General features: G+C 62.8%; 3 protein-coding genes across 10 annotated transcripts in view; all 3 read left to right on the forward strand.

The window, feature by feature from the left end:
* GPATCH8 (G-patch domain containing 8) overlaps nt 1-7384 on the forward strand; it is a 76002-nt gene extending 68618 nt beyond the window's left edge. For all 8 annotated transcript variants that reach the window (XM_068660891.1, XM_068660890.1, XM_068660893.1 and 5 more), the window contains 2 exons: nt 649-779; nt 1134-7384. In XM_068660891.1, coding sequence (XP_068516992.1) covers nt 649-779; nt 1134-4983 — 3981 coding nt within the window. In that variant the 3' untranslated portion in view covers nt 4984-7384. The remainder of the gene's footprint in view (nt 1-648; nt 780-1133) is intronic.
* A 1196-nt stretch (nt 7385-8580) lies between these two features.
* Nucleotides 8581-15776, forward strand: ITGA2B (integrin subunit alpha 2b). The gene is made up of 30 exons (XM_068660946.1): nt 8581-8790; nt 8868-8995; nt 9071-9168; nt 9238-9403; nt 9468-9517; nt 9839-9884; nt 10024-10152; nt 10236-10283; nt 10450-10493; nt 10612-10671; nt 10903-10955; nt 11065-11273; nt 11507-11689; nt 11769-11814; nt 11892-11996; nt 12083-12138; nt 12217-12368; nt 12490-12615; nt 13098-13168; nt 13256-13403; nt 13512-13604; nt 13700-13779; nt 13903-13977; nt 14051-14153; nt 14226-14378; nt 14455-14565; nt 14653-14766; nt 14981-15088; nt 15169-15291; nt 15521-15776. The coding sequence occupies exons 1-30, from the start codon at nt 8624-8626 to the stop codon at nt 15614-15616; spliced, it is 3141 nt and encodes a 1046-aa protein (XP_068517047.1). The 5' UTR covers nt 8581-8623; the 3' UTR covers nt 15617-15776.
* A 416-nt stretch (nt 15777-16192) lies between these two features.
* FAM171A2 (family with sequence similarity 171 member A2) lies at nt 16193-24056 on the forward strand. Its single transcript, XM_068660955.1, has 9 exons — nt 16193-16364; nt 18226-18453; nt 19987-20079; nt 20553-20711; nt 20789-20965; nt 21542-21658; nt 21769-21895; nt 22155-23327; nt 23801-24056. The coding sequence occupies exons 1-9, from the start codon at nt 16280-16282 to the stop codon at nt 23853-23855; spliced, it is 2214 nt and encodes a 737-aa protein (XP_068517056.1). The 5' UTR covers nt 16193-16279; the 3' UTR covers nt 23856-24056.
* The last annotated feature ends 55 nt before the right edge of the window (nt 24057-24111 follow it).

Here is a 24111-nt window from a genome sequence, read left to right on the forward strand (position 1 = left end):
ATTAAACCCAAAAAGACCTCACTGCGTTCTAGAGTGTTTTGTTTCTTGCGAGGATGTCTCAGAACTGCTGTCAGGAAAGCAAGTAACTGTTTGTGGTGTATGTTATATTATTTATTTGCTTACTGGAATCATTTGCATGGGATTTTTGGCACCTTCTCCAATGTAATTTGTACATTGCTTTTGTAAGATATAATACCCAGGTAACTCTTGCACTAGCTAATCCCTTTCTGTTCTCTCGCCTATGCTATTAAGACTTCTGTCATGCACTGTTTGTGATGTACATTTGCACCCTGCAAGAGCAGCAGAGTGAACAGTTTTTTTTTCCCTTCCAGAATTTGCTTGTTGCTTTGAACTCAGCTTTACTATACATGCTAAAGAAAACCAGTAGCACTGACTGGAATTGCATACACAGACTCGAAGTCATAGCCAAAAGCGTTCAACAGTTGTCTTTCAATTTAGCTGCTGGGAGGATGGCAGCGTGCTCCATTTGTTTTGTTGAGCTAAAATGCTGCTACTCCATCCTAGCTCAATAAATGTTACTGGGGAGGGGCTTCACAGCATACTGCCCAGGGCTACAGCAAAGAGACTCTTTGGGACACTAACCACAACCACGTTTATCTAATCCGTCCCCACTTTCTTTTGCCTCAGAGGTTGAAAGATCTCAAGCAAAGGGAATTTGCTCGCAACGTCTCCTCGAGATCACGTAAAGATGAAAGGAAGCAGGAGAAAGCACTCCGACGGCTTCATGAACTGGCTGAACAGAGAAGGCAGCCTGAATGGTGAGTATGGGGGATCCCTGAGCACCCCTGGAGCATGCAAGCAGGAGTGCTGCTTGGGACTGTGTGAATTTTGAGGGAAAAGCTTCATGCTTAAGTTTGGCCTCATGCTGTGTTTTGTGGGACAGGAATCACTGAACGGGTATTCCAGAGCATTCCCAAATTGCGTTATCCAGCAATAATTTTCATTATTTGATAATGCTAAAAACTTCAAATGGGTGTATAATGCTATTGTAATGCATACCTGTGGATACAAGAGAATTGAAATGGGTAAAAGATTTTAGATGAGGCATGAAACTGACTGCAGAGGTATACAAATGGCCATCAGCTGTTTTCTGTCTTACCTTGTTCATACAGCGCTCCTGGAAGCGGACCCATGTTCAGAACCACCACTGTGGCTGTGGATGAGGAAGGTGGAGATGATGACGATTCTGCAGCCAACAGCAGTTCTTTTGTGCAGACGATGTCTGGCCAAGCTTCAGAGATGACAATGGACAGAGGTTTCCTTAACACTGGACAAGTTGGTGGCACCCTTATGCCAGGCCAAATGCCCCTCCAGTCAGCACAAGCAATCAGTTTTGGCATTAAGAGCACTTTGGGAACTCCACTGCAAAAGATAGGTGTGTCGTTTTCATTTGCCAAGAAGACTCCGGTGAAGCTTGAGACCATAGCTTCTGTTTTCAAGGACCACGTGGAAGAATCAAGTTCTGCAGATGGAGGAAAAGCTGATGAGAGAGGGTCCTCAGATGCAGGAAGCCTGCAGAAATCTGGTGATGGTGAAAGCACAAATAATTCTGATGGCAAGACGGAGGAAGATGACCAGCATGACAAAGATAGCGGCTCTCTGGCCACTACGTTGTCTAAACTGAAAAAGATGAGACGAGAAGATGGACCAATGGCAGTTGAACCAGAATACTATCATTATATTCCCCCAGCCCACTGTAAAGTAAAGCCTAATTTTCAATTCCTGCTTTTCATGAAGTCTACAGAACAAATGGAAGCTGAAAATGTGAATAAAAAAAACACACATGAAGTCAAAAAGGGTAATTCTCCAAAACCCAAACCCAGCAAGCATGCAGAGAAGGGTGCTGAGAGCACAGTGCAGCAGAAGGAACAGAGTACTACTGAAACTACTGCTCAGCAGAGCAAAACGGAGCTAAAAGAAGTCCCAGAAAATGCAAGTACGCAGGAGGGCAAGCATCTTACAGAGAGCAATCTCCCAGAGCCAGACACTGCTAAGGAAGTCACTCAGCCTGTCCCAAGCAGTAAAGATGTCACTGAAGGACCAAAACATCCAACAGGACCTTTTTTTCCAGTTCTGAGCAAAGATGAGAGCACTACTCTCCAGTGGCCTTCAGAGCTGCTCATATTTACCAAAGCAGAACCTTCTGTTTCATACAGTTGTAATCCCCTCTATTTTGATTTCAAGCTGTCTCGCAACAAAGATGCTAAAGGCAAAGGGGCAGAGAAATCCAAGGATCCAGGAGGCCTTTGTAAAGAAAACATTCAGACTCCAGAATCTGGAGAGATGAGCAAACCCAAGGAGGCAGAAAGCATAGCTAACAGTTCTGCTGGGAAAATGGAAAGTAAATCTCTGTCTGCCTGTGGCTCCCAGAACAAGCAGGAGTCTAAATTGGCAAACGTTAGTAAGGTGGAGGGAGATGACAGTAGTAAAAATGTAACTGGTAAGAATAAATCTGGAAAATCCCATAAACATAAAAAGAAAAAAAAGCACAAAAAGTCTAGCAAACACAAACATAAACACAAGGAAGAACCTGACGAGAAGAGCCGAAAAACTGACCTGGGGGAAGAGAAACCCAAGAAACGGAAAAAACGCAGACACAAAAAACTCAAATCTTCTCTTTCTACTGAATCAGAACGGGCACTGAAAACTGAACTGTCTGAAGAGTGTAGCCATTTCCAGAAGAAAAAGCGATGCTCTCAGGAGTCGCAGAGGAAGTCTCTGTCTGCTGAAGAGGGAAGTAGCGGTAAGAAAGAGGACAGTGGTAACTCCTGCCAAGAGCATGGCAGCAAGAAACACAAGGCTGACCTGCAGCAGCTGCCAGCTGCCAGGAGGCGGTGTGCTGGCCCCTCTCTGGGCAGGTCCGGCCGCAGGAGCCGGCAGAGCAGCGGGGATTATGACAGCGACGAGGGCTCCCACAGGAAGCACTCCCGGCAGAAATCTCCCTCGCAGTACAGCGATGACGACGACTCCGGCAGTGACCACTCCAGGAGCCGCTCCAGGTCAGGGCGGAGGCACTCCTCGCGACGGTCCTACTCCACCAGTTCCGATGCTTCTTCAGACCAGAGCAGGTACAGCCGCCGGAGGAGTTACTCGGATGACAGCTACAGCGACTACAGTGACCGGTCGAGGTGCCACTCAAAGAGGTCCCACGACTCGGAGGATGACTCTGACTACAACAGCTCAAATCACAGATCAAAGCGGCGCAAGTACTCCTCTTCCGAAGACGACTACAGCTCGAGTCGGAGCAGGTCAAGGAGTCGAAGCAGGAGCCGAACCCACCCTCGAGGAAGGTCAAGAACTCGGAGTCGGGGCAGGACACGAAGCAGCAGCTGTAGCCGCAGTCGAAGCAAGAGGAGGAGCCGAAGCATGACGGGTCGCAGCTGGAAACGAAGTCGCAGCTACAGCCGGGATCGCAGCCGCAGCACGAGAAGCCACTCGCAGAGGTCGCTCTCGCGAAAGGGCTCTCGAGGCCATGAGAGCCCTGAGGAGAGGCGGTCAGGGAGAAGAGACTTCATCAGGTCCAAAATCTATCGCTCGCAGTCTCCTCACTACTTCCGAACAAGCAGAAATGAAGGAGCTCTGAAGAAGGAGGACGGCAAAGGTGAGGATCTCAAAGGGTCTGGCTCTCTCTCCCAGAACAGCAGCAGTAGCTCTGGCACCGGGAGGGCCTCGGAAGGTGACTGCAGTCCAGAAGAGAGAAACTCCGTGACTGCAAAACTTCTCCTGGAAAAGATCCAGTCCAGGAAGGTTGAGAAGAAGCCGTGTGTTACTGATGAAATGCTAGCAGGGGCAAACAAGGTGGGCATAAAGCTCAAAGACCCTCCACAAGGCTACTTTGGCCCCAAGCTTCCTCCTTCATTAGGCAACAAACCAGTTCTCCCTTTAATTGGGAAATTGCCAACCATCCGAAAACCAAATGCAAAAAGATACGAGGAGTCTGGCTTAGAGAGGGGCGAAGAACAAGAGCTATCGGACTCTGAGGACGCTTCCCAAGGCGTGGAGGAGACTCAGTTGGCCGGCCAGTCTCTCCTGGAAGAAGTGGTGATGGTTATGCAGGACAAGCCTCTGGATGAGCAGAAACGCGATGAACCTGCTGTGGAGATGCCGTCCATTCCCCTCGAAGCACCGGCACTGCCCGAGTGCTTTAGTTCTGGGGACCTGGTCATGCAGCACAACTTCCTCTCGGACCCGAGCGATGGTGATGCGTTGGAACCCATGGATGGGGGCAGCCAGCCTGTCCCTGTGGAAGCCGGTATGATGCCCTTGGTCCCTGATGTGGAGCATTTTCCCGGCTACGTGCCTCAGAGCGGGGAGCCGAGCATCGAAGGAGACCGAGAAGGAGGAGAAGACTCCTCTCTGGCACCGCTCGAGAGCCAGCCCATCACTTTTACACCTGAAGAGATGGAGAAGTACAGCAAACTGCAGCAGGCTGCTCAGCAGCACATCCAGCAACAGCTCCTCGCAAAGCAGGTCAAGGCTTTCCCTGCCTCCACCGCGCTGGCGCCAGCAGCGCCTGCCCTGCAGCCCATCCACATCCAGCAGCCGGCGGCGGCATCCGCGACCTCCATCACCACTGTGCAGCACGCCATCCTGCAGCACCACGCTGCCGCGGCTGCCGCTGCCATCGGCATCCACCCCCACCCCCATCCCCAGCCTCTTGCTCAGGTTCATCATATCCCCCAGCCCCACTTGACGCCCATCTCGTTATCCCACCTGACCCACTCGATTATTCCGGGGCACCCTGCCACGTTTCTAGCCAGCCACCCCATCCACATCATTCCGGCATCAGCCATCCATCCGGGCCCCTTTACTTTTCACCCAGTTCCTCATGCTCTTTACCCGACCCTTCTTGCCCCAAGACCCGCTGCTGCTGCGGCCGCTACAGCGTTACACCTTCACCCCTTGCTGCACCCCATTTTCTCAGGTCAGGACTTGCAGCACCCCCCGAGTCACGGCACATGAAGGACGAGCGAAGTAACCTTGGAGGAAGGAGAATATTTTGCATTTTGGGAAGGGGTTGAAGCTGATCTAGCTGGCAGGTGAGGCCTGAGAATTTCCTTTCACTCTTTAGCAGCCAAAGAAGCCAGGCGTGGCCGGAGGGCTGGGTAGCAGCGTGCAGCAGGGCAGTTTGCAAGCGTTGTGTGCAGCCACTGCCAGGGGCTGTTGCGTCCCCGCTGCCACCGTGCTCAGCGCTGTGCTGGAGGAGTCGTCTCGAGCACAGGCGAGGCACTTGGAAAGGCTTTTTTCCCTGGATTCTTACACTTAGTCATCCTCCTGCTGCTGTGTATAGGACAAGTGATATTTCATGCACACTAATAGGTCTCTAAAATCCTTTTATTGAGGTCATCTAATTAAAATAGTCAGCATGATTGAATCCTGCTTGTAATCAGCGATGAAACACTCAGTAACTGACAGCTGTGGGTCCTGGCACGGAGACTGATGGGAGGGCAGCACCCCTCTTGTTTTGTCTGGGCCAGTACCAGTTTTCAGGCATTGCAGATTTCCTGGCATCCTACTGCTGCATACTTAGGTTTCTTTTTTTCTTAATGTAAGCAGCAAAGGTGGAAATAAGATCTGATTTCGAAGCAAAGTGAACGGAGGAGCTGCATGTGTGCTCCGAGCTCTGACCCTTCTCCATCCTGCATTAACATTCTCCTGTGTGAGGACTGCACCTTGACACCTTCTGTACATTGTGAACTGGAGAGAGGTTCTCAGATTGGTAGTTTGTGATTTCAATCTAGGCTTTGACCACTCTTCTCCTAAGAAAGAAAGGAAAAAAAATAATCTGCTCCTACTTCCATCTTTAGAGGTGTTTCAAAAGAGGCTCTCAGCTGAGAGAGAAGAAAAATCCCTTTAGGAATTGAAGCAATACAGAGGACTGGGGAGAGTGATGGGAGTATGTAAAGTGTATTCTTTCCTCTGTAGTACTGATGGTTTCCTTATTAATTTATAGGATTTTTTTTAATGTAAAGAATTGCACTGAACTCTGTAAAGAAAGATGCTGCTTTTTGTAGCTCATATAAAAAGGTTACATTTGTAGTATACTGCAATAATATTTTTTACAGCCAGTTCTTTTAGTGGTACTTGTTCTGGTGGCTTTTGTGTAAATATGTTTGCCGTAGGTGAAATAAGACACTTGTAAAGGTTCAACTTTATAGTTTCAGCTAGATGCAAAACGAACTAAGCATGTATATTTTATCAAGCTCATGTATTTTTGAAGCTTTTATGTACTATAAGATGTAAAAAAAAAAAAAAAAAAAATCCACCTTCATTTAGCGTTTTGCAGAAGAAAAACGTGCAACTCGAATACCTGAGGTGCGTGGGTGACACCGGTGACTCTAACAGCTAATGAACGGCACCGCCTGGAAGGTGCTGGCTTTGGGAACGGTGTCCTGCGGGGTGCCGCGGGGGCTTGCTGCGTGCTCCTGGTCTTTACTAAGCAGCTACTTATAGGAATTGACACTGGAGGCTGTCTCAGGAGTGTCAAGAATTTGGGTTGTCTCCCACAGAGTGCAGAACTCCTTCCCCTCCCCTCTTCCTGTCCTATCCCCTAGGTTTGTACCAAGTGTGCAACCCATTCTGTCTGCTGCCAGCAGAACCTTTCAGCCACCACTGTACGCACGGGGCCAGGTGCTTTGGTTTGTAACTAATCCCTTGTGCCCACACCTCTCTCTGGTGGGGTGTGAGGGATTTCTGTTCCTTCCCACGTCGTTCCCTGGCACTGGGTACCACCAACCACAGGGGCTCTGAGGCCAGCACCAAGAGCTGCTGGCCCCAGGACCTGGGTTGGGTATTTCAGGTTCGGGTTCTCCTGGTGTTAGTGCAGGTTTGGGGCATGCCTGTGACCCACTTCCAGGCTTGGTTTTGGCGGCCCGGTTTCGGAGCAGGCGGCAGTGGCTGCCGCTCGGTGCCGTTCCTCCCTTCCCTCCCTCCTCTCCAGAAGCACAGAACTGAGACCCAGGGGCAGACTGAAAGGATCAAAAACTCTGAGCTTCCTCATTATTTAAACAAGAGCCTTTACATTTGGACAGGTCGGACTGAATCACAACGGTCACAAAAGGGACTCAATTTCTCTGTAAATAATTAACAGAATACAGTATTAATGTTTCAGTGCTGAGCTCATTAGCTTCTAGATTCAATATGCGTGTTCTGGCACCCTTCACACTGCAGTCAGGGTTTTTTTTTTTTGTTTTGTTTTGTTTTTGACTTCCGGAATAGTGTTAAAAATAATTAACCTATCATTACTTAACGAGCATAAACAGACTGTATTTAACTTTGTCACATAAGATATATATAAATATATATATATGCTGTAAAATGAGGGGAAAAAACCTTTCTAATAAACCAATGATTTGTGGAAAAATGTGTGCAATGTCCTGAAGCTGCTGCTCGCGGTGTAGCACACGTAGGGCTGTTTTTGTGAAATGCCAGCATTAGGTGCTCGCTTCATCTTCCCCAGGAGCAAAGCTCATGCTGCTGGGACACCTTGGGCAGAATATGTCGAGCCTGGCTGTGAGCATGCGCTCCTCCTGTGCTTGGGTTCTCTCTGCATAGCCCTGCTCCAAGGACGTTGTTCTGGATTGGAGCCCCCAAGCGCTGCACGCTCCCCTCCTCCTGTGATCCACCCGCCTGTGATCCACCCGCCTGCTCCCCACGGGGCAGGGATGGGATTGGGGTTGTGCTTTTGGGGACAGAGTGGCAGTGTGCCTCAGTGATGAGTGCCTTGGGGCCCTTCGTCTTTGTTTGTGCGCTGGTGGCAGAGCGCAAAGCCCAGGCCTGGGGCTTGCTGCTTTAGCGGCTTTGCAAGCCCAAGTGCCAGAAACTTGCCAGGTCCTGATTTGGCTGAAGAGAAGAGAGGGGCGCTCCCCTTTCCCCTGCCCCAAGACCCCAGTGGGATGGTTGCAGCAGGGCTGCAAGCTGCCCTTGCCTTGTCCCTCCTTGTTTGCCCCTGGAGCTGGGGGCCTGGGTGTGAATGACAGCACCCAAATGTTGCAAGAAAGGGGAAATTAAGCACTTTGGGGGAGAGAACTGCAGTTGCCTTGGAGCAATCCTGCGTGGTCCTGGCTCTGGGTGCTGACTGCGGCTGGCCTGGGCAGCAGCCCCCGTTTGGGGCCAGGGGAGACAAGGTGGGTTAAAATGGTGAAAATCCCACAGCTGCTGGCTGGAGCTGCACAGAGCCCCTGTCACGGCTCACTCTGGCACCATCCCCCAGAGCCCTTACCCTGGAAAAGTCTGGGCTGCGCTTCCCTGGGGGGGTGGCACAGGGACAATTTGGGTGCTGGGGAAGGGGAGACGCCTTGCTGGCATCCGTGTGCCCCGCGCCATCTCTGCTCCATCTGGCTGTGGAGGCGTTAAGTGTGGGGCTGAGGGGGCTCGGGGCCGAAGGCTGTGGGCGCTGCGCTTCCTCCGCAGCCACCCGAGCCCCAAGATAGCAGGGGCAGGCGGATGCTGCTGTCCCGAAGCGGGGCTGGTCCTGTCCCAACCGCCCAGCTGCGGGTTGGCCCTTCCTGCTGCATCCCCCCAGATAAGAATAGGGATGGGGAATTCCAGATAAGGAAGCTCTGGGCTGCACTGGGACATTTTGGGGCGAGCCAAGGAGGTGATGGGTGCTGTGTGCTGTGCTCCTGCCCCGCTGGTGGCCCTGCTGCTGCTCTGGGGGCTGTGCTGGGCCTCGGGCCTGGAGCTGCTGCACCCCCAGCCCGCGGTGTATGAGGGGCCCCCTGGCAGCTACTTCGGCTTCTCCCTGGATTTCTACGTGACCAAGAACAGGTAGGGAGGGGGTTTGGAGCTGGGCATGGACCCCGCTCATCCCCGAGCCCTGACACCCGCTCCTCTGTGTGCCCCAGGATGAGAGTGGCGGTGGGGGCTCCCCGTGCCAACACCTCGCAGCCTGGAGTGGTCGAGCCTGGCGCCGTCTTCCTTTGCTCCTGGCCTGGAAAGTCCTCGTGTGACCCTGTCCCCTTTGACACTGCGGGTGCGTGCACGTTGCGGGACGGTGCCAGGTGCTGCCACCACCGCGGGGCCCATCCTGGCACGTCTGTTCTTCCAGGGGATGAGACGGAGACCAGCAGCTCCATGAAGCTTCACGTCTACAAGTCCAGACAGTGGCTGGGGGCCTCCGTGACCAGCTGGCACGGCACACTGGTGGTGGGTGCACGTGTGGGCGGGCACCCGTGGGTGCTGGTGGGGCGGGTGCCCACCTGTCCCCGTCCCCAGGCCTGCGCCCCGCTGCAGCACTGGAACGCCATCCAGGACAACCTCGAGGCTTTCCGCACCCCGGTGGGTGCCTGCTTCATGGGAGCCGAGGGGCTGCACCGCTTCATCTGGTACTCGCCCTGCCGCAGCACCCAAATGGCCCCCGTCTACAGGGAGAACGAATACAGTGAGTGCGGGCAGGGGGCGGCGGGGGCCCCCCCGGCCGGCCTGACGCTGCCCTGTGCCCGCAGTCCTCGACCAGCGCTACTGTGAGTTGGGCTTCAGCACGGCTGTCACCTCGGTGAGACGGGGAGCCTGGGGTGCCACGGGGATGGTACCGGGGATGCTCGTGGGGATGTCCCCAGGGATGCCCCCAGGGATGCTCCTAGGGTTAGTCATGGGGATGGTCCTTGAATGGTCCTGGGAATGTCCCCAGGGATGTCCCCAGAGCTGCCCCCGAGGATGGTTCTGGGGATGGTCCTGGGGTGCTCCTGAGGACACCTCTCAGAACGCTCCTGGGGGCTGATCCTGGGACACAGGGAGGTGCCCCTGTGCAGGGGGGGTGTAGAGATGCTGGGCTGGGGAGGTCCCAGGGGGATGCTGACGCTGGCTCTTCCTGCAGGAAGGCACGCTGGCGCTGGGTGCCCCCGGCGGGTACTACTTCAAGGGTGAGTGCTGCCTGTCCGGGGGTGCGCCTGCCCCAGCACCCCTGGGTGGGCATGGCGGGATGGGGACTCCCCTATAGGTGCCACCTGCTGTGCTAGGGGGGTGGGGAGCAGTGTGGCACCCCAGCACTGGTGTCCCCAGGGCTCCTCTATTTGGGCAAATTGAATACCATCCTCGCCCGTTTCCACGGCAAGTCCCTGGTTTGGATAGAGGGCCCCGGGCGCCCCACAGTAGAGCAGACATCCACGGACTACGAGGATGGGTACCGAGGTGAGCAGTGGGTGGGGACAGCCCTGCCCCACGCCCGACTCATCCTGGAGACGGTGGGGTCACCGGTGCCCATCTCCCTGCAGGGTACTCGGTGGCCGTGGGCGAGTTTGATGACAATTCCAAAACCAAAGGTAAGGCAGGGCCACGGGCACCGGGGTTCTGTGCACCCCTGTGCTCGGGGTGCCCTCTGCTGCTCTGGGACATGGGTCCAGCTCCAGAGCCCTGTCCGTCCCCATGTCCCTGCCTGTGCCAGGGGTCTCTCCATGGCGGGGGCACTCAGGGTCCTTCCCCCTGCAGAGTACGTGGTGGGGGTCCCCAACAAGAGCAACACGGCAGGCGAGGTGAGCGGTGCTGGTGCCCGGCTGCATGGGGACAGGGATGTCCTGCGGTGCGGCACTGGGCACCTGGGGGCACACTGGGGATGGGGACAGCGATGGGGCCTGACGCTGCTCTGAGCAGGTGGAGATCTTCAGTGAGGGGACGAGCCTGCGCCGGATGCAGGGCATCGCCAGCGAGCAGGTACCCCCACTGCAGCACCACCCTACAGCACCCTCTGCACCCTACTGCACGGCACCACCACGCCATCACCTGCCCTACTTGCTCCCCCCACCCCAAGGCCTCCATCTGCCCCCTGTAACACCCCTGCCCCGCCCACCCCATAGCACCCCATGCTCCCCTCTCTGCCCCGCTGGTCGGGGGGCCACCTGCACCTCACAGCCCAGGTACCATCCCCTCCCACCCCTTTCCCAGGTGGCTTCGTACTTCGGGCACACGGTGGCTGTGGCCGACATCAACGGGGACGGGTGAGGCCCCTATGGGCGCAACACCCCCAGTGTCACCCAACCATCAGGGGTGAGATGGGGGGGGGGGGGACACATAGGGGGCTTCATCCTGACCTGGTGCTGGGTGCAGGCGGGACGACATTCTGGTGGGTGCCCCCCTGTACATGGAGCGGCGTCCCGAGGGCAAGCTCTCCGAGGTTGGCCGCCTCTACCTGTACCTGCAGCGGGGGCAGTGGTCCTTCGCCAAGCCCCCCCAGACCCTGACGGGCACCCACCCCTATGGCCGCTTTGCCTCCGCCATTGCCAGCCTGGGGGACCTGGACAAGGACGGCTACGGCGGTGAGCACGGGGTGGTGGCAGGGGACAGGTGTGGTGAGGGGGGGACACACGTGTGCTACCCACGGTGCCCACCTCGATGCTGAGGGCACTGAGGCAGGAGCACTATCCCAGTGCTCCCAGTGCCTCCCCACACACCCCTTCCAGTGCAGCCCCCTGGCCCCCACCCCACAACACCCCACCTCTCCCTGCACCCGATGGCACCTGGTGGCCGCTCACGTCCCCTGCGTCCACAGATGTGGCGGTGGGTGCCCCGTTCGGGGGTGACAGCAGCAGTGGGCAGGTCCTCATCTTCCGTGGGCAGAGGGAAGGTCTCGAGCCAGTGCCCACCCAGCGCCTCGACAGCCCCTTCCCTGGCCCCGCTGCCTTCGGCTTCGCCCTGCGTGGTGCCACCGACTTGGATGGCAACGGCTACATGGGTACGGCGTCACCGCGTGTCCCCTGCGTGCCACCATGGTGCCACCCACCCTGCCACCAACACCCCGCTTGTGCCCACAGATCTGCTGGTCGGGGCTTTTGGGGACGACAAGGTGGCCGTGTACTGGTGAGTCCCCAGTGCGGGGCCAGGTGCTGCTGGCTCTGTCCCTCGACACCTGAGCTCCGCTGTCACCCATGCCGCAGGGGACAGCCTGTGGTGGTGGCCCAGGCACAGCTGAGCGTCCCCAGTGGGCTGAACCCCGAGACGATGGAGTGTGTCCTGCCCGACTCCGACACCCGCATCAGCTGGTGAGCAGCACGGTGGGGACACCGCCAGTGGGAACACCGCCATGGGGACAAGTCTCTGAGCACCCATGGGTGCTGTCCCCTTGCAGCTTCCCCGTGGTGCTGTGTGTCAGCGTGACGGGCCAGAATATCTCCCAGAGCATCCGTAAGTGCCTGGCACAGGGCCTGCATCCCCCCAGGGGTGGCACCGGGCACCTCCGTCACCCGCTGTCACCTCTGCCAGACCTTGACGCCGAGCTGCAGCTGGACCGGCTGAAGCCGAAGCTGTCCAGGAGGGTGCTCCTGCTGCAGGGCCACCAAATGTCCTGGCACCAGACGCTGGTGCTGGCCATAGGGATGTCCCCGCTCTGCCACAATCTCACTGCCTACCTGCGGGTACGGGGATGGTGCCACTGGGCTGGCACACATGGGGCAGGGGACAGCGGCGCCCTGGGCCAAGAGGGTTGGGGACCACCTGCCCCGTGCCTGTGGTGCCATCGCACGGTGCTGTCCCCAGGACAAGGCTGACTTCAAGGACAAGCTGAGCCCCATCGTCACCAGCCTCAGCCTGGCACTGGCCTCGTCATCGGATGCCCGGGGGCTGGGGCTGGTGCTGTATGGGGACACCCTGGTGCAGGCACAGGTAGGACCCAGCGGGGACACTGCTGGGGACAACCCCCACCAGGCCCTGGGGCACCCACAGCCCCAGCGTCAGGCTCCAGTCCCACAGCCCCCACCCTGTCCCTGTGTCTGTCCCTGGGACACGGCCCTGTCCTCAGCACCTCCCTGGGACGTCCCCACTGTCACTGCTGCTGTCCCCAGTGCCTCCCTGAGGTGTCCTCCCTGTCCCCCTTGTTGTCCTCAGCCCTTGCCCAGGCTGTGCTCGCTGTCCCTCCCCCTGTCCCTGCTCCACCCTCAGGTTGTCCCCCCTCCCCGTCCCCACCCTGTCCCCACTCCCTCTCCGGGACACCCCCTCCTTGTCCCCCAGTGTCCCCACTCCCTTCCTAGGACATGCACCGTGCCCACCCCACCGTCCCCTCTCCCCCCCGGGCTGTCCCGCTCTGTCCCCACTCCCTCCCCACGTCCCCCCCGCTGCCGCCCCCACCTCCCCCTGCCCCGGCCCAGACCCACATCGTGCTGGAGGACTGCGGGGAGGACAACGTCTGCGTCCCCGACCTCCGCCTCACCGCCCACACGTGAGCACATGCGGGGGCCACGCTGGGGGGGTTCAGCCCCTGTCCCTGTTCCCCCCACCCCGGAGCTGAGCCCTGCCGGGTCCCCAGGCCAGGCACCCACCTGCTGATCGGGGCTGAGAACGTGGTGTCCCTGCGCGCCCAAGCTACCAACACGGGCGAAGGTGCCTTCGAGGCCGAGCTGCGGGTGCAGCTCCCCGAGGACACCTACTACCAGAAAGCCCTCAGCAACATCCAGGTGGGTGCGATGGGGGGGGGGGGACACAAGCCCTGCCCTTGGTGGCACCTGCAGCAGGGTCTGTGCCACGTCCCCACCACGTTGCTCCCCCCCCCGGTGCCACCGCAGGGGCAGGAGAAGCTGAGCTGCATCCCCAGGAAGGAGAACGGGAGCCGCGTGGTGCTCTGCGAGTTGGGCAACCCCATGAAGGCCGGCGTGCAGGTGTGGGCTGTGGGTCACCCGCTGCCCCCCACTGCCACCCGCTGCCCCCCCACTGCCACCCGCTGTCACTCACTGTCACCCTCCCTGCCCCTCAGATCACTGTGGACATGGAGCTGAGCGTGACCGGGCTGGAGGACGTGGGCGATGCCATCACCTTCCAGCTCCAGCTCAGGAGGTGACACTGTGGCCAGGCTGCTTGTGCCCACGCTCAGTGTGTCCCCAGACGTGGGGGGTGGTGAAGGCGGGGGGGGGGGGGCAGTGTCACCCTGCCCGCTCTCACCCCCCCATGTCCCTGCAGCAAGAACAGCCCCACCAGCGCGGTGGTGACGGTGGTGGTGCCCGTGGAGGCGCAGGCAGCGATGGAGCTGCGAGGGTGAGGGTCTGTGGGACATGGCAGGGGGACACCGGGGTGCCGGGGGTGACACTGACCCCACTATTGCCACCAGGAAATCCCTGCCCACCACCATGGTGCTGCCCACGAGCTGGCACGGCGCAGAGGGCAGCCGCCGGCTGGAGGACCACGGCATCCGCGTGGAGCACGTCTACCAGGTAGGGTACAGCACCCAAGGGTGCCACCTGAGGCCACGCGTCACCCACTGCCACCTCACTGTCCTCCCCCAGCTCCACAATAAGGGCCCAGCCACTGTCACCAACGTCACCCTGAGCCTCGATGTCCCCACTGAGATCGATGGCCGCATCCTGTTCTACCTGCTGGAGCTGGGCACCGAGGGTGGCATCAGCTGCACCCAGCCGCCTGGCCTCAATCCCAAGCAGGTGGGACACGAGGGGGGGACAGCACCCATCTGGCGGGTGATGGGGGGGGGCTGAGGGTGTCCCTTTCTCCTTCCAGTTGGAAATGCCCCAACCCACAGGCGTGGGACCCCACAACAAAACGCACAGGCGGGAGCGCAGGGAAGCGGATGAGCCGGTGGCCCCAGCCCTGGAGAAGCCCGTCCCCGTGGTGAGCGGGTGCCCCCCGTGGGACTGCAGCCCCACAGGGACCCTGGGGACAGGGTAGGGGCCGGGGTGACACCCGCTGTGCCTGCAGGACTGTGGCAATGCCACCTGTGTGGAGGTGACGTGCTGGGTGCCCAGCCTGGCCAAGGACCAGCGGGTGCTGGTGAGCGTCCGCGCCCTGCTCTGGATGGACACCTTGCAGCAGGTGGTGGCACCCACGGGGGACGAGGACGTGCTGGGGTGGCATCGTGTCCCCCTGGTGTCCCCATGGAGCCGTGCCACGTCCCCATACATCCCAGGGACCTGTGGAAAGCACCCACGGGGACACCAGGCGGGGGGACGCAGGTGCCCCTTTGGCTACTGACACCCCCCTTCCTGTGTCCCCATGTGTCCCCGTGTGTCCCCGTGTCTGTCCCCAGCGGGAGCACCTCCTGAAGCAGTTCCTTGTCCAGTCACGGGGCTTCTTCAACACCTCGGCCATGCCCTACCGTGTCCAGCCCCGCGTCCTGCCCGCCGGTGAGGCCGAGGTACAGCTCTCAGGGTCGGGGGGGGGTGACGGCCGGTGCCAGCGGTGGCCCCAGTGGTGGCCCCCCCTGTCCCTCTGCAGGCTGCCACCGAGGTGATGCGCGCCAGCCCCGACGGCAAGCGGGACGTGCCGGTGTGGTGGGTGGTGCTGGGCATCCTCGCGGGGATCCTGCTCCTCACGCTCCTCATCCTCCTCATGTGGAAGGTGAGGGGGGGGGACACATGACACGGCGCTGCTGGGCACCCCTGGGGACACCTGGGGAGGGCGGTGGCCAGGTGACACCCTGAGATCCCGGTGGGACCCTGATGGCAACAGAAGGGACTGGAGAAATTGGGACCCCTGGGGAGGGGGCTGCAGGCATGGGGTGGGGGCGATGCTGGGAGGGGGTCCCCGAGGGGGGGGTGTCACCATGTCACCATGTCCCCTCTTCCAGATTGGCTTCTTCAAGAGGACCCGGCCACCCGTGGAGGAGGACACGCAGGAGCTGGCACCGGGACGGGCCCAGGAGATGGGGGGCACCCAGAGCTAGGGGGGCCCCCGGGGTCCCCAGCACCCTCTGCACCCCCCACCCCACAGCCCTGCCCCCATGCCCAGCATCCCCCCCCCGCCCTGATGTCCCCAGCACCCAGGGGTGCCCACGGTGCTTGTCACCCCCCCGCTGCCCCCGGACAATAAATCCTGGCACCCGCGGGGTGATGTGGGGGTGCCACAGCGGCCTGGGGGGGGGGGGGGGCGGGACACGGGGGGGTGCGCACGGGGACAGGGGGCGTGCAGCGGGGGCCCAAGGGTGGCGCAGGGGGGGGCCGGGGTTGGGTGGGGGTGCTGGGACTGGGGGGCGGTGCCGGTCCCGGGGGTCGGTGCCGGGACCGGGGGGGGGGCAGTGCCGGCACCGGGGCTCGCTGCCGGTCCTGGGGGGGTCGGTGCCAGGACGGGGGGGCCGGGCCCGGGGCTCGGGGCCGTGCCGGGGGTCTCCGCCCTCCCCTCTCCGCCCAGCCCCTCCCCACCGCCCCCCGCCGGGGCCCGGCTCCCCCCCCCCCGGCTCCTCCCGGTGCGGGCGGCGCTGCCCGGCGGGGCCGGCAGGTGGAGCCCGGCCCCCGCGGCTGAGCCGGGCCGAGCCGAGCCGGGCGGGGCGGGGCGGGCCGGGCCGGGCCGTGCCGGGCCGGGCATGGCGGGGTGAGGGCGCGGAGGCACCATGCGGCCCCCCCGCCTCCTGCCGCTGCTGCTGCTGCTGCTGCTCGGCCGCGGGGCGCGGGGCGCGGCGGAGCCGGGGGCGCTCGGTGAGTGCGGCCTTTGTGTGCGCGGCGGGGCCGGGGCCGCCCCCCCCCACCCCCCCCACCCCCGTTATCCTGCCCCCACGCCCCCCGGCATCCTGCCCCCAACCCCGGCATCCCCCTCCTCGTCCGTCTGTCCGTCCCCCGCCGTCCGTCTGTTCTCCCCCCCCTCCCCTCCATCTGTCCGCCCATCCCACCTGCGGGGGTGTCGCGGGGTGGGTTTTTTTTTTTTTGGGGGGGGGGCACCCCTCGGTGCATGGGGGGGATGAGGGGGGGGTCGCAGTGTTGGGGTGAGGGGGCTGGTGGTAGCCGTGGGGGTGGGGGGGTGGGGGTGGCTCTGGGCAGGGCTGGGGTGTGTGATGGTGAGGGGGGGGTCCCAGGGGCAGGGTGGGGGGGTCCTTTTGGTAGGGGGTGGGGTGAGCCCCATAGCGGGCACCTCCGGGAGGCAGGGTGGGGCTGGGGGCGCTGGGTGCCACCCTGGGGTCCCTGCGGCTCCCCATGACCCCTCCCCGCACCCCAAACGCACCCACGGGGTGAGGGGTGCCCGTGGTGCCCGTGGGGCTGAGACGCTTGGCAAGGGTTGGGGGGGGGCGAGATGTGGTGTCCCTGACCCCCACCCAGACAGTGCCACCCGCGCCCATCCCTGTGCCACCCCGGGGCATGGGGCCTGGCACCAGTGAGAGAGCACTGGGGGCTGCGGGGCCGTACTGGGAGGACTGGGGGGGGGAAGGAGGGGGGCACCAGCGTGGCCGTGCCACCCAGTGGGGCCCCTTGATGGGTGGGCAATGCTGCCGTGCGGGGGGGTTCAGGCGGGCCCCCTGTTCCCGAGGACACCGTTGGTGCCAGCTGTCCCCCGGCAGCTGCGGGTGGCCGGCACGTGGCCACGGGGACATTCCTGCTGCCCCACGGGTGCCGGCTGTCCCTGCTGTTTGTGCCCCACCCCCCCCCCCAGGACCCCCATGCTTATTCCCCCCCCCCCCCCCAGGCGCATCGCCGGAGCAGCTGCTGCGAATTCCTCCCCTCGCCCACATCTGGGCAACATCTGGGTGGGGGGCGGCTGCCCCCTGCCCGGGGGCTTTCGGGGGGCAGGATGCTGCCGGGGGGGGGCCGGGGGGTCCCGAAAGCGCCCGGGGCGAGCGGGATGAACGAGGTCGTTGCCTGGGCGACAGCGCCCGAGCCGGGCGGGCTGCCAAGGGCTGCAGGCTCATGCGCAGGCGGCATGGGGGGGGCGTGGGGAGCGGGTCCCCCCCCGGCTGTGCCCACCCTAAACACACCCGTGCCACCTGCGGACCCTGGAGCACGGTGGCAGGGGCGATGGCCCCCCCGCTGTCTGCATCGGGTGGGCACGGAAATGGGCAGGGGGTGGCGGCCGTCACCCTGCGGTGGCTGGGACCTGCGGGGTTGGTGTGTGCCCCCCCCGCATGGGTGGGCCTGGGGTCCTGCTGGGGTGGTGGCCAGCATCGTGCTGGGCTGGTAGCCACGGTCACCGTGACCTTACTGGGATGGTGGCCGCCACCCTGCTGGGGTGCTGCCCGTGAACCCCCTTGGATGGGTCTAGCAGCTGGCTGGGATGGGGGTCACCACCCTGCCAGGGGGGTGCCCGTGACCTGCTGGGATGGGACCAGCAGCACCTTGCGGGGCTGGGTCCTCGCCCCCTGTGGGGTGGTGTCCCCGACCCCCTGGGGTGGTGCCCATGACACTGTGGGGTGGTACCTGCGACCTTACTGGGGTGGCTTCCACCACCCCAAGCAGGATGCCGCCCACCACCCACCCCATGCCCCCCCGCCCTGTGCCACGCCAGCAGGGTCGTGCCCGCACCCACCACGTCCTGTCCCCGTCCCCCCCCCCCCCCCGCGTGTCCCCGCAGAGGTGCTGCTGAAGGTGCAGGTGTATGAGAGCGGGGCGCTGGCCCCGCTGGCCCAGGCCACCCTGGAGGTTTTTGGCAACCGCAGCTCACTGGCCACCGGCACCACCGACCACGAGGGCGCCGGGGTCCTGCCCCTCGCCTACCGCCTGGGCTCCTGGGTCCTCGTCACCGCCACCCGTCGCGGCTACGTCACCGCCTCCGTGCCCTGGCGCGTCACCAAGCTGCCGCGTGAGTGATGGGGACCCCGGCCCCTTGGGGAGGGGGGGCTCTGAGATCTTGTGGGGGGACCCGATCGCTTAATAGGGGGCTCTGAGCATTTATAGGGGACCCCAGCCCCTTACTGAGGGGAGTCTGTCGCATACAGGAGACCCCAGTCCCGTACCGTGGGTCTCTGAGCCCTTTTAGGGGACCCCAATCCCTTAGTGGGGGGCTCTGGCATCTTGTGGATGGAACCTGGACCCTTACTGGGTCCCCCAGTCCATTAATGGGGGATCCTAATCCCTTACTGGGAGTCTCTGGGCCTTTATGGGATCCCTTACACGGGGGCCCTGATGCTTTACAGGATGCCCCAGTCTCTTACAGGGGACTCAGGTTCCTAGGTTGGGGGCTCAGATACCTTATAGGGGACCCCAGCCCCTTACTGGAAGACCCTGATTCCTTACTGGGGGCCTCAGAGCCCTTATGGGGGACCTTGAGTCTTCACTGTGGGAGCTGATCCCTTACTGGGAGACCTGGTTCTATACTGGGGACCTTTGTCCCTTATGGGGGGAGGGGGGGACGCCTTAATGGGGACCCTCGCTTCTCCAGTACTGGAGGGCTCCAATTCCTTACTAGGTTCCTTGCTGGGATCCTTGATCCTTTATTGGGACACCAGTTCCTTACTGGGACCCCAGTCCCTTACCAGGGCACCCAAAGAGTTTTAGGGGGGTGGTCTCTTAGGGAGAGGAATTTTGGGGGTCTGGCCCTTGGGGCTCAGCATGGGTGGCTCTGATGGGTGATGTGGCACAGCGGGGGTGTGGCCGCGTCCTGGTGGCCCTGACGTCCCCCGGGGGGGGCACCCTGGGCTCAGTGCCAGCCCCTGGCCCTGGGGCTGCTGCGCTGCGGAGAGGGGACAGCGCCGGGCAGTGCCGGGCGGCATCGATGCGGTGACCTTGCCGGGGGGCCAGGACGAGTGGGAGCGCTCAGCCGGGGGGTGCGGGGATGGGGGGGGAGGACTGGGATGAGGGGAAGGGCAAAGGGTGGGGTGTTGGGGGTGTAAAAGGGTGGGGAGCACTGAGGGCTTGAGGTGTGCAAGGATCAGTGCCAGGACTGAGGTGTGCGAGGATCGGGGGGGGGGTGGGATGTGCAAGAATTTGGGTGCTTGGGGTGTGCGGGGCTTACGGACGTGCAGGGGGTGTGCAAGGACTGGGGACGTGCAGGGGGTGTGCAAGGATTGGGGTGTGCCAGGATATGGGTGTGCCGTGCACGTGGGGGTGTCCCACGTGCATGGGGTGCCCCCCAGCCTGCCGCGTGCCACTGCCCGTCCCCGCTGTCCCTGTCCCCATGTCGTGGCAGTTGCTGCTCTATTTTTACCCCTCCCCAACTGCAGCCTATTTTGGGCTCTGCTGGAGGCCTCCAAGGGGGGGGTGTCACCCCCCCACTGCCCGTCGGGACCGATTCTGCCCCCTCCTCCTCTTCCTCCCCAGCCCTGGCACAGGCAGGGTGCTGGGGGGAGGTGTCTGGGGGGGGTCCCCCACCCATCACCACGTCCCTCCTCCGCAGTCTACGCCTCCGTCAGCCTCTACCTGCTCCCGGAGCGCCCCGCCACCCTCATCCTCTATGAGGACCTGGTGCAAATCCTGCTGGGCTCCCCAGGTGAGTGGGGGAACTGCCTATGGGGGGGGGGGGCACAAGCCCCAGACATCCTATAGTTGGCTATGCGGGAGCCCCCAGAGATCCTATAGCTGGCTATGGGGGGACACCAGCCCCAGCCATCCTATAGCTGGATATCAGGGGGACACCAAGCCTCTCCCCAGCACCCCCAGGTGTCCTATAGCTGGTTATTGAGGGAGCCATCAACCCCCAGACATCCTAAAGCTGGCTGGGGGTGCGGGGCACCAACCACCTCTAGCACACCTAGACGTGCCCTATAGCTGGCTATGGGGTGCCACCAACCCCCAGCACCCCTGGGTGTCCTATAGTTGGCTATGGGGGGGCACCAACCCCCAGAACCTCCAGACACCCTACAGCTGGCTATGGGGCCACCAACGCCCCGACATCCTACAGCTGGCTATGCTGTGTTTGTGGGGGGGCCATCACTTTCCCGTCCCCCCTTCTTTACCCCGCAGGTGCCCGGGGCCAGCCGTGGGTGCAGTTCCAGAGGCGGGCAGCGCGCCTGCCCCGCAGCTCCACGTACAGCCAGCTCTGGGCATCGCTGACGGCCGCCACCGCCCCGCGGGACCTGCGGGGCTTCCCTGCCTTCCTGGGGGCTGAGCACAACGGCAGCGGTACGGGGGGCACAGGGGGGAGCGGGGAGCCTCGGTGCCCCATCCGCTCACCTGCCCCGTGCCCTGTGTCCCTGCAGCCAATGCCACCTGGCTGGAGCTGGCGCCCGTGGCGGCCCTCAGCGTCCACCTCTTCACGGGGAATGGCACCGAGGTGCAGCTCTCTGGCCCCGTCCATCTGTCTGTCCCGCTGCCCCCCGACACCGGCACCCTGGTGGCCACCAGCGTGCCCGCCTGGAGGTTTGACCCCAAGAGTGGTGAGCGCTGGGTGGGGGCGCTGAGATGCAGAGGGGGGTGTCTGGGGGGGGGACTGTGCTATCGATGGCCGTGAGTGGGATGGGTTTGGGTGGTGACAGCCATGGGCGAGATGAGTTTGAGTGGTATTGGCTATGGGCGAGATGAGTTTGGGAAATATTGGCCATGGGTAAGATGAGTTTGGGTGGTATTGACCATTGGTGAGATGAATTTGGGTGATTACACCACTTCATGAGATGAATTTAGATGGATGAGCCATGACAAAACACGAGTTTAGGTGATGATGGCCATGGGTGTGATGAGTTTGTTTGGTAATGGCCATGGGTGACACCAACCTGCTCTAGTGGGAGGTGCCCCTGTGCATGGTAGGGGAGGGTGGCATTAGGTGACCTTCGAGGTCCCTTCCAACCCTAACGATTCTGTGATTCAGCGAGTTTGGGTGGTGATGGCCATGGGTGAGATGAGTTTGGGTGGTGATGGCCATGGGTGAGATGAGTTTGTGGGTCTCAGCCTGCTAGGGGAGTCACCTGGGAACGTGGGCAGAGCCGTGTGGTGATGCTGGGTGCTCGTCCCTGCAGGGCTGTGGGTCCGCAACGGGACGGGGCTGATCCGCAAGGAGGGCCGGCAGCTGTACTGGACCTTTGTCTCCCCCCAGCTGGGGTACTGGGCAGCGGCTCTGCCCTCCCCTAGCACAGGTAGGAAGGAGGCCCTGCACCCCTGAGCACCCCATAGTGGGGGGGAGCACCCATGGGAGACGTGGGCTGGGCTCTGTCCAACCCCGGTGTCCCCCTGTCCCCCCCCCCAGGGCTGGTGGCGATGGCTGCGGGCATGAAGGATATCACCGCCTACCACACCATCTTCCTGCTCACCATCCTGGGCGCGCTGGCCCTGCTCGTCCTCACCCTGCTCTGCCTCCTCATCTACTACTGCAGGTCAGCACACACCGCCCCCCCCCACCTCCACCTGCCTGGCACCCCCAGATGCCCTGCATCTGCCTATGGGGGCCCCCAGCCCCCAGGAGTTCCCAAATGCCCTACACCTGGCTATGGGGGGCCACCAGTCCCCAGGAGTCCCACAGCTGGGGGACCCCCACCTGGCAGCCTCGGAGGCTGCTGGGGTCGGGCCACGGGACCCCGGTGCCCCCATGCCATGGGGCCGGTCACCACCCCGGTGCCACCGCTGTCCCCACAGGCGGCGCTGCCTGAAGCCGCGGCAGCAGCACCGCAAGCTGCCGCTGTCGGGGACCTTGGACGCGTCCAAGCGGGACCAGGCCACCTCCATGTCGCAGCTCAACCTCATCTGCAGCAGCCACCTGGAGACGGCGTCCTCGGGGGGGGACACGGAGGCGCACACCCCCGTCCTCAAGTCCTCCTTCGCCGCCTCCCGTGACTTCGACAGCTCCCGCGAGGACTTCTTCAAGCAGGTCCCGGCCCCCCCGGCCCCCCCGGCCCCCGCCAGCACCCTGGGGCGCCGCCGCGGCCCCCGGGAGGACTTCGGCCGCCCGGGAGAAGCCTTCGGGCTCGCGGCCGCCCGCTCCACGGAGGGGCTGGCGCCGCCCCCGCCGGACGAGTACCCGCGGGGCCACCCCCCGGCCCCCCGCCCCGAGCCCTTCGAGCGGCCGCCGGGGGGGGACCCGCCGCCCCCCGAGCCGCTGCCGCCGCCGCCGCCTCCGCCGCGGCCGCCGTCGCTGGGCCAGCCCGGGCAGCTCATCCTCTGCGGGCCCCTCGACGGCGGCCAGGACGAGGTGTACCGCGGCGTGGTGCCCACCCTGCTCATCCCCGCCCGCTACATGCGCCTGGACGGGGCCCCCGAGGGCCCCCCGCAGCCGGACGGGGGCGGCCCGGCGGCGGCGGCTGCGACGGCGGCGGCGGCCGCCGGGCCCCCTCCCGTGGCGGCGGCGGCCCCCGGGGGGGCCCCGGTGGCCATCCCGGTGCTGCTGAACGAGTCGGCGGTGGCGCAGCTCAACGGGGAGCTGCAGGCGCTGGCCGAGCAGAAGCTGCTGGCGCCGCGCGCCTGGTTCGTGTCGCTGGACGGGCGCGCGTCCCACGTCCGCCACTCCTACATCGACCTGCAGGGAGGTGACCGGGGGGCCCTGCCCCGCGCCCGGCCCCCCCGCGCCCCCCCCTCGCCCGAGGACAGCGCCCTGGCCCCGCTGCTGGGCGGCCCCCAGGGCCGGCGGGGGGCCGGGGGCAGCGGCGGCGGCGGCGGCAGCACCCGCAGCAGCGCCAGTGAGCCCCCCCGAGACTCCCCCAGCAGCCCCGAGGACGAGGCGGGCGAAGGGGGCGAGGGGGGCGACGACGGGGGCGACCGCAAGAGCCCCTGGCAGAAGAGGGAGGAGCGGCCGCTGATGGTCTTCAATGTCAAGTAAGCGCGGCCCCGGCCCCCTCCCCGGCCCCCCCCCCCCGGCCCCCATCCCTGTCCCACCTCCGGCCTCGCCCTGGGGGGGTGGGGACGCCGCAGGACCCAGCACCGCTTCCACTCCCACCCCGATCCCAAACCGGCCCCATCCCAGGTCCCTGACCCTGTCCCCGAGCTCCCCCCGGCCCCCCCCCCATGAGGCCACCTGTCCCCGTGGGAGCCCACCCAGACACTGCGTGTCCATGCGTGGGGCCCTGCTGCCCTGCCCCCCCCCCTCCCCAGGTGCCTTCCCCAGAGGGGTGCCAGGTGCCCCCCCCCCATGCCCACTGCCCCCCCCGCCCTTTGCCATGACACTGCTGTGTGTATGTGGGGGCGGACGGCTGGTTAGCACCCCCCGCAGTGCATGGGGGGGACCCCTGTGATGCCACCTGCATGTGCCCCCCCAGTACTGAAATGCGTCCCTCCTTGTGTCCCCACAGGGCGGGGGGGGCCGGCAGTGCCCCCCGGGCCAGTGGCACCTCAAAGCTGGCATAGGAGCGGGGGGGGGGCACCATTGCCCCCCCCGTTTGCCCTCCCTAGCCCTCTGCTTTGGATTTTATTCGTCTTTCTAAATGTTTTATACGGGGCAAGGCAGAAGAAGGGTGAGCGGGGCCGTGCCTGCAGCGGGGGGCACGCCCCCCCCCTGCGTGTTCATTAGATGCCATTAATATATAAAAATCCCGTTGAAACACCGCAGCCTCTGCCTCTGCTTCCCCCCCCCCCCCAAAAAAAAAAAAAGAAGAAAAAAAAA

Source organism: Anas acuta, chromosome 25 (genome assembly GCF_963932015.1).
Source record: "Anas acuta chromosome 25, bAnaAcu1.1, whole genome shotgun sequence".
NCBI classification, from domain to species: domain Eukaryota; kingdom Metazoa; phylum Chordata; class Aves; order Anseriformes; family Anatidae; genus Anas; species Anas acuta.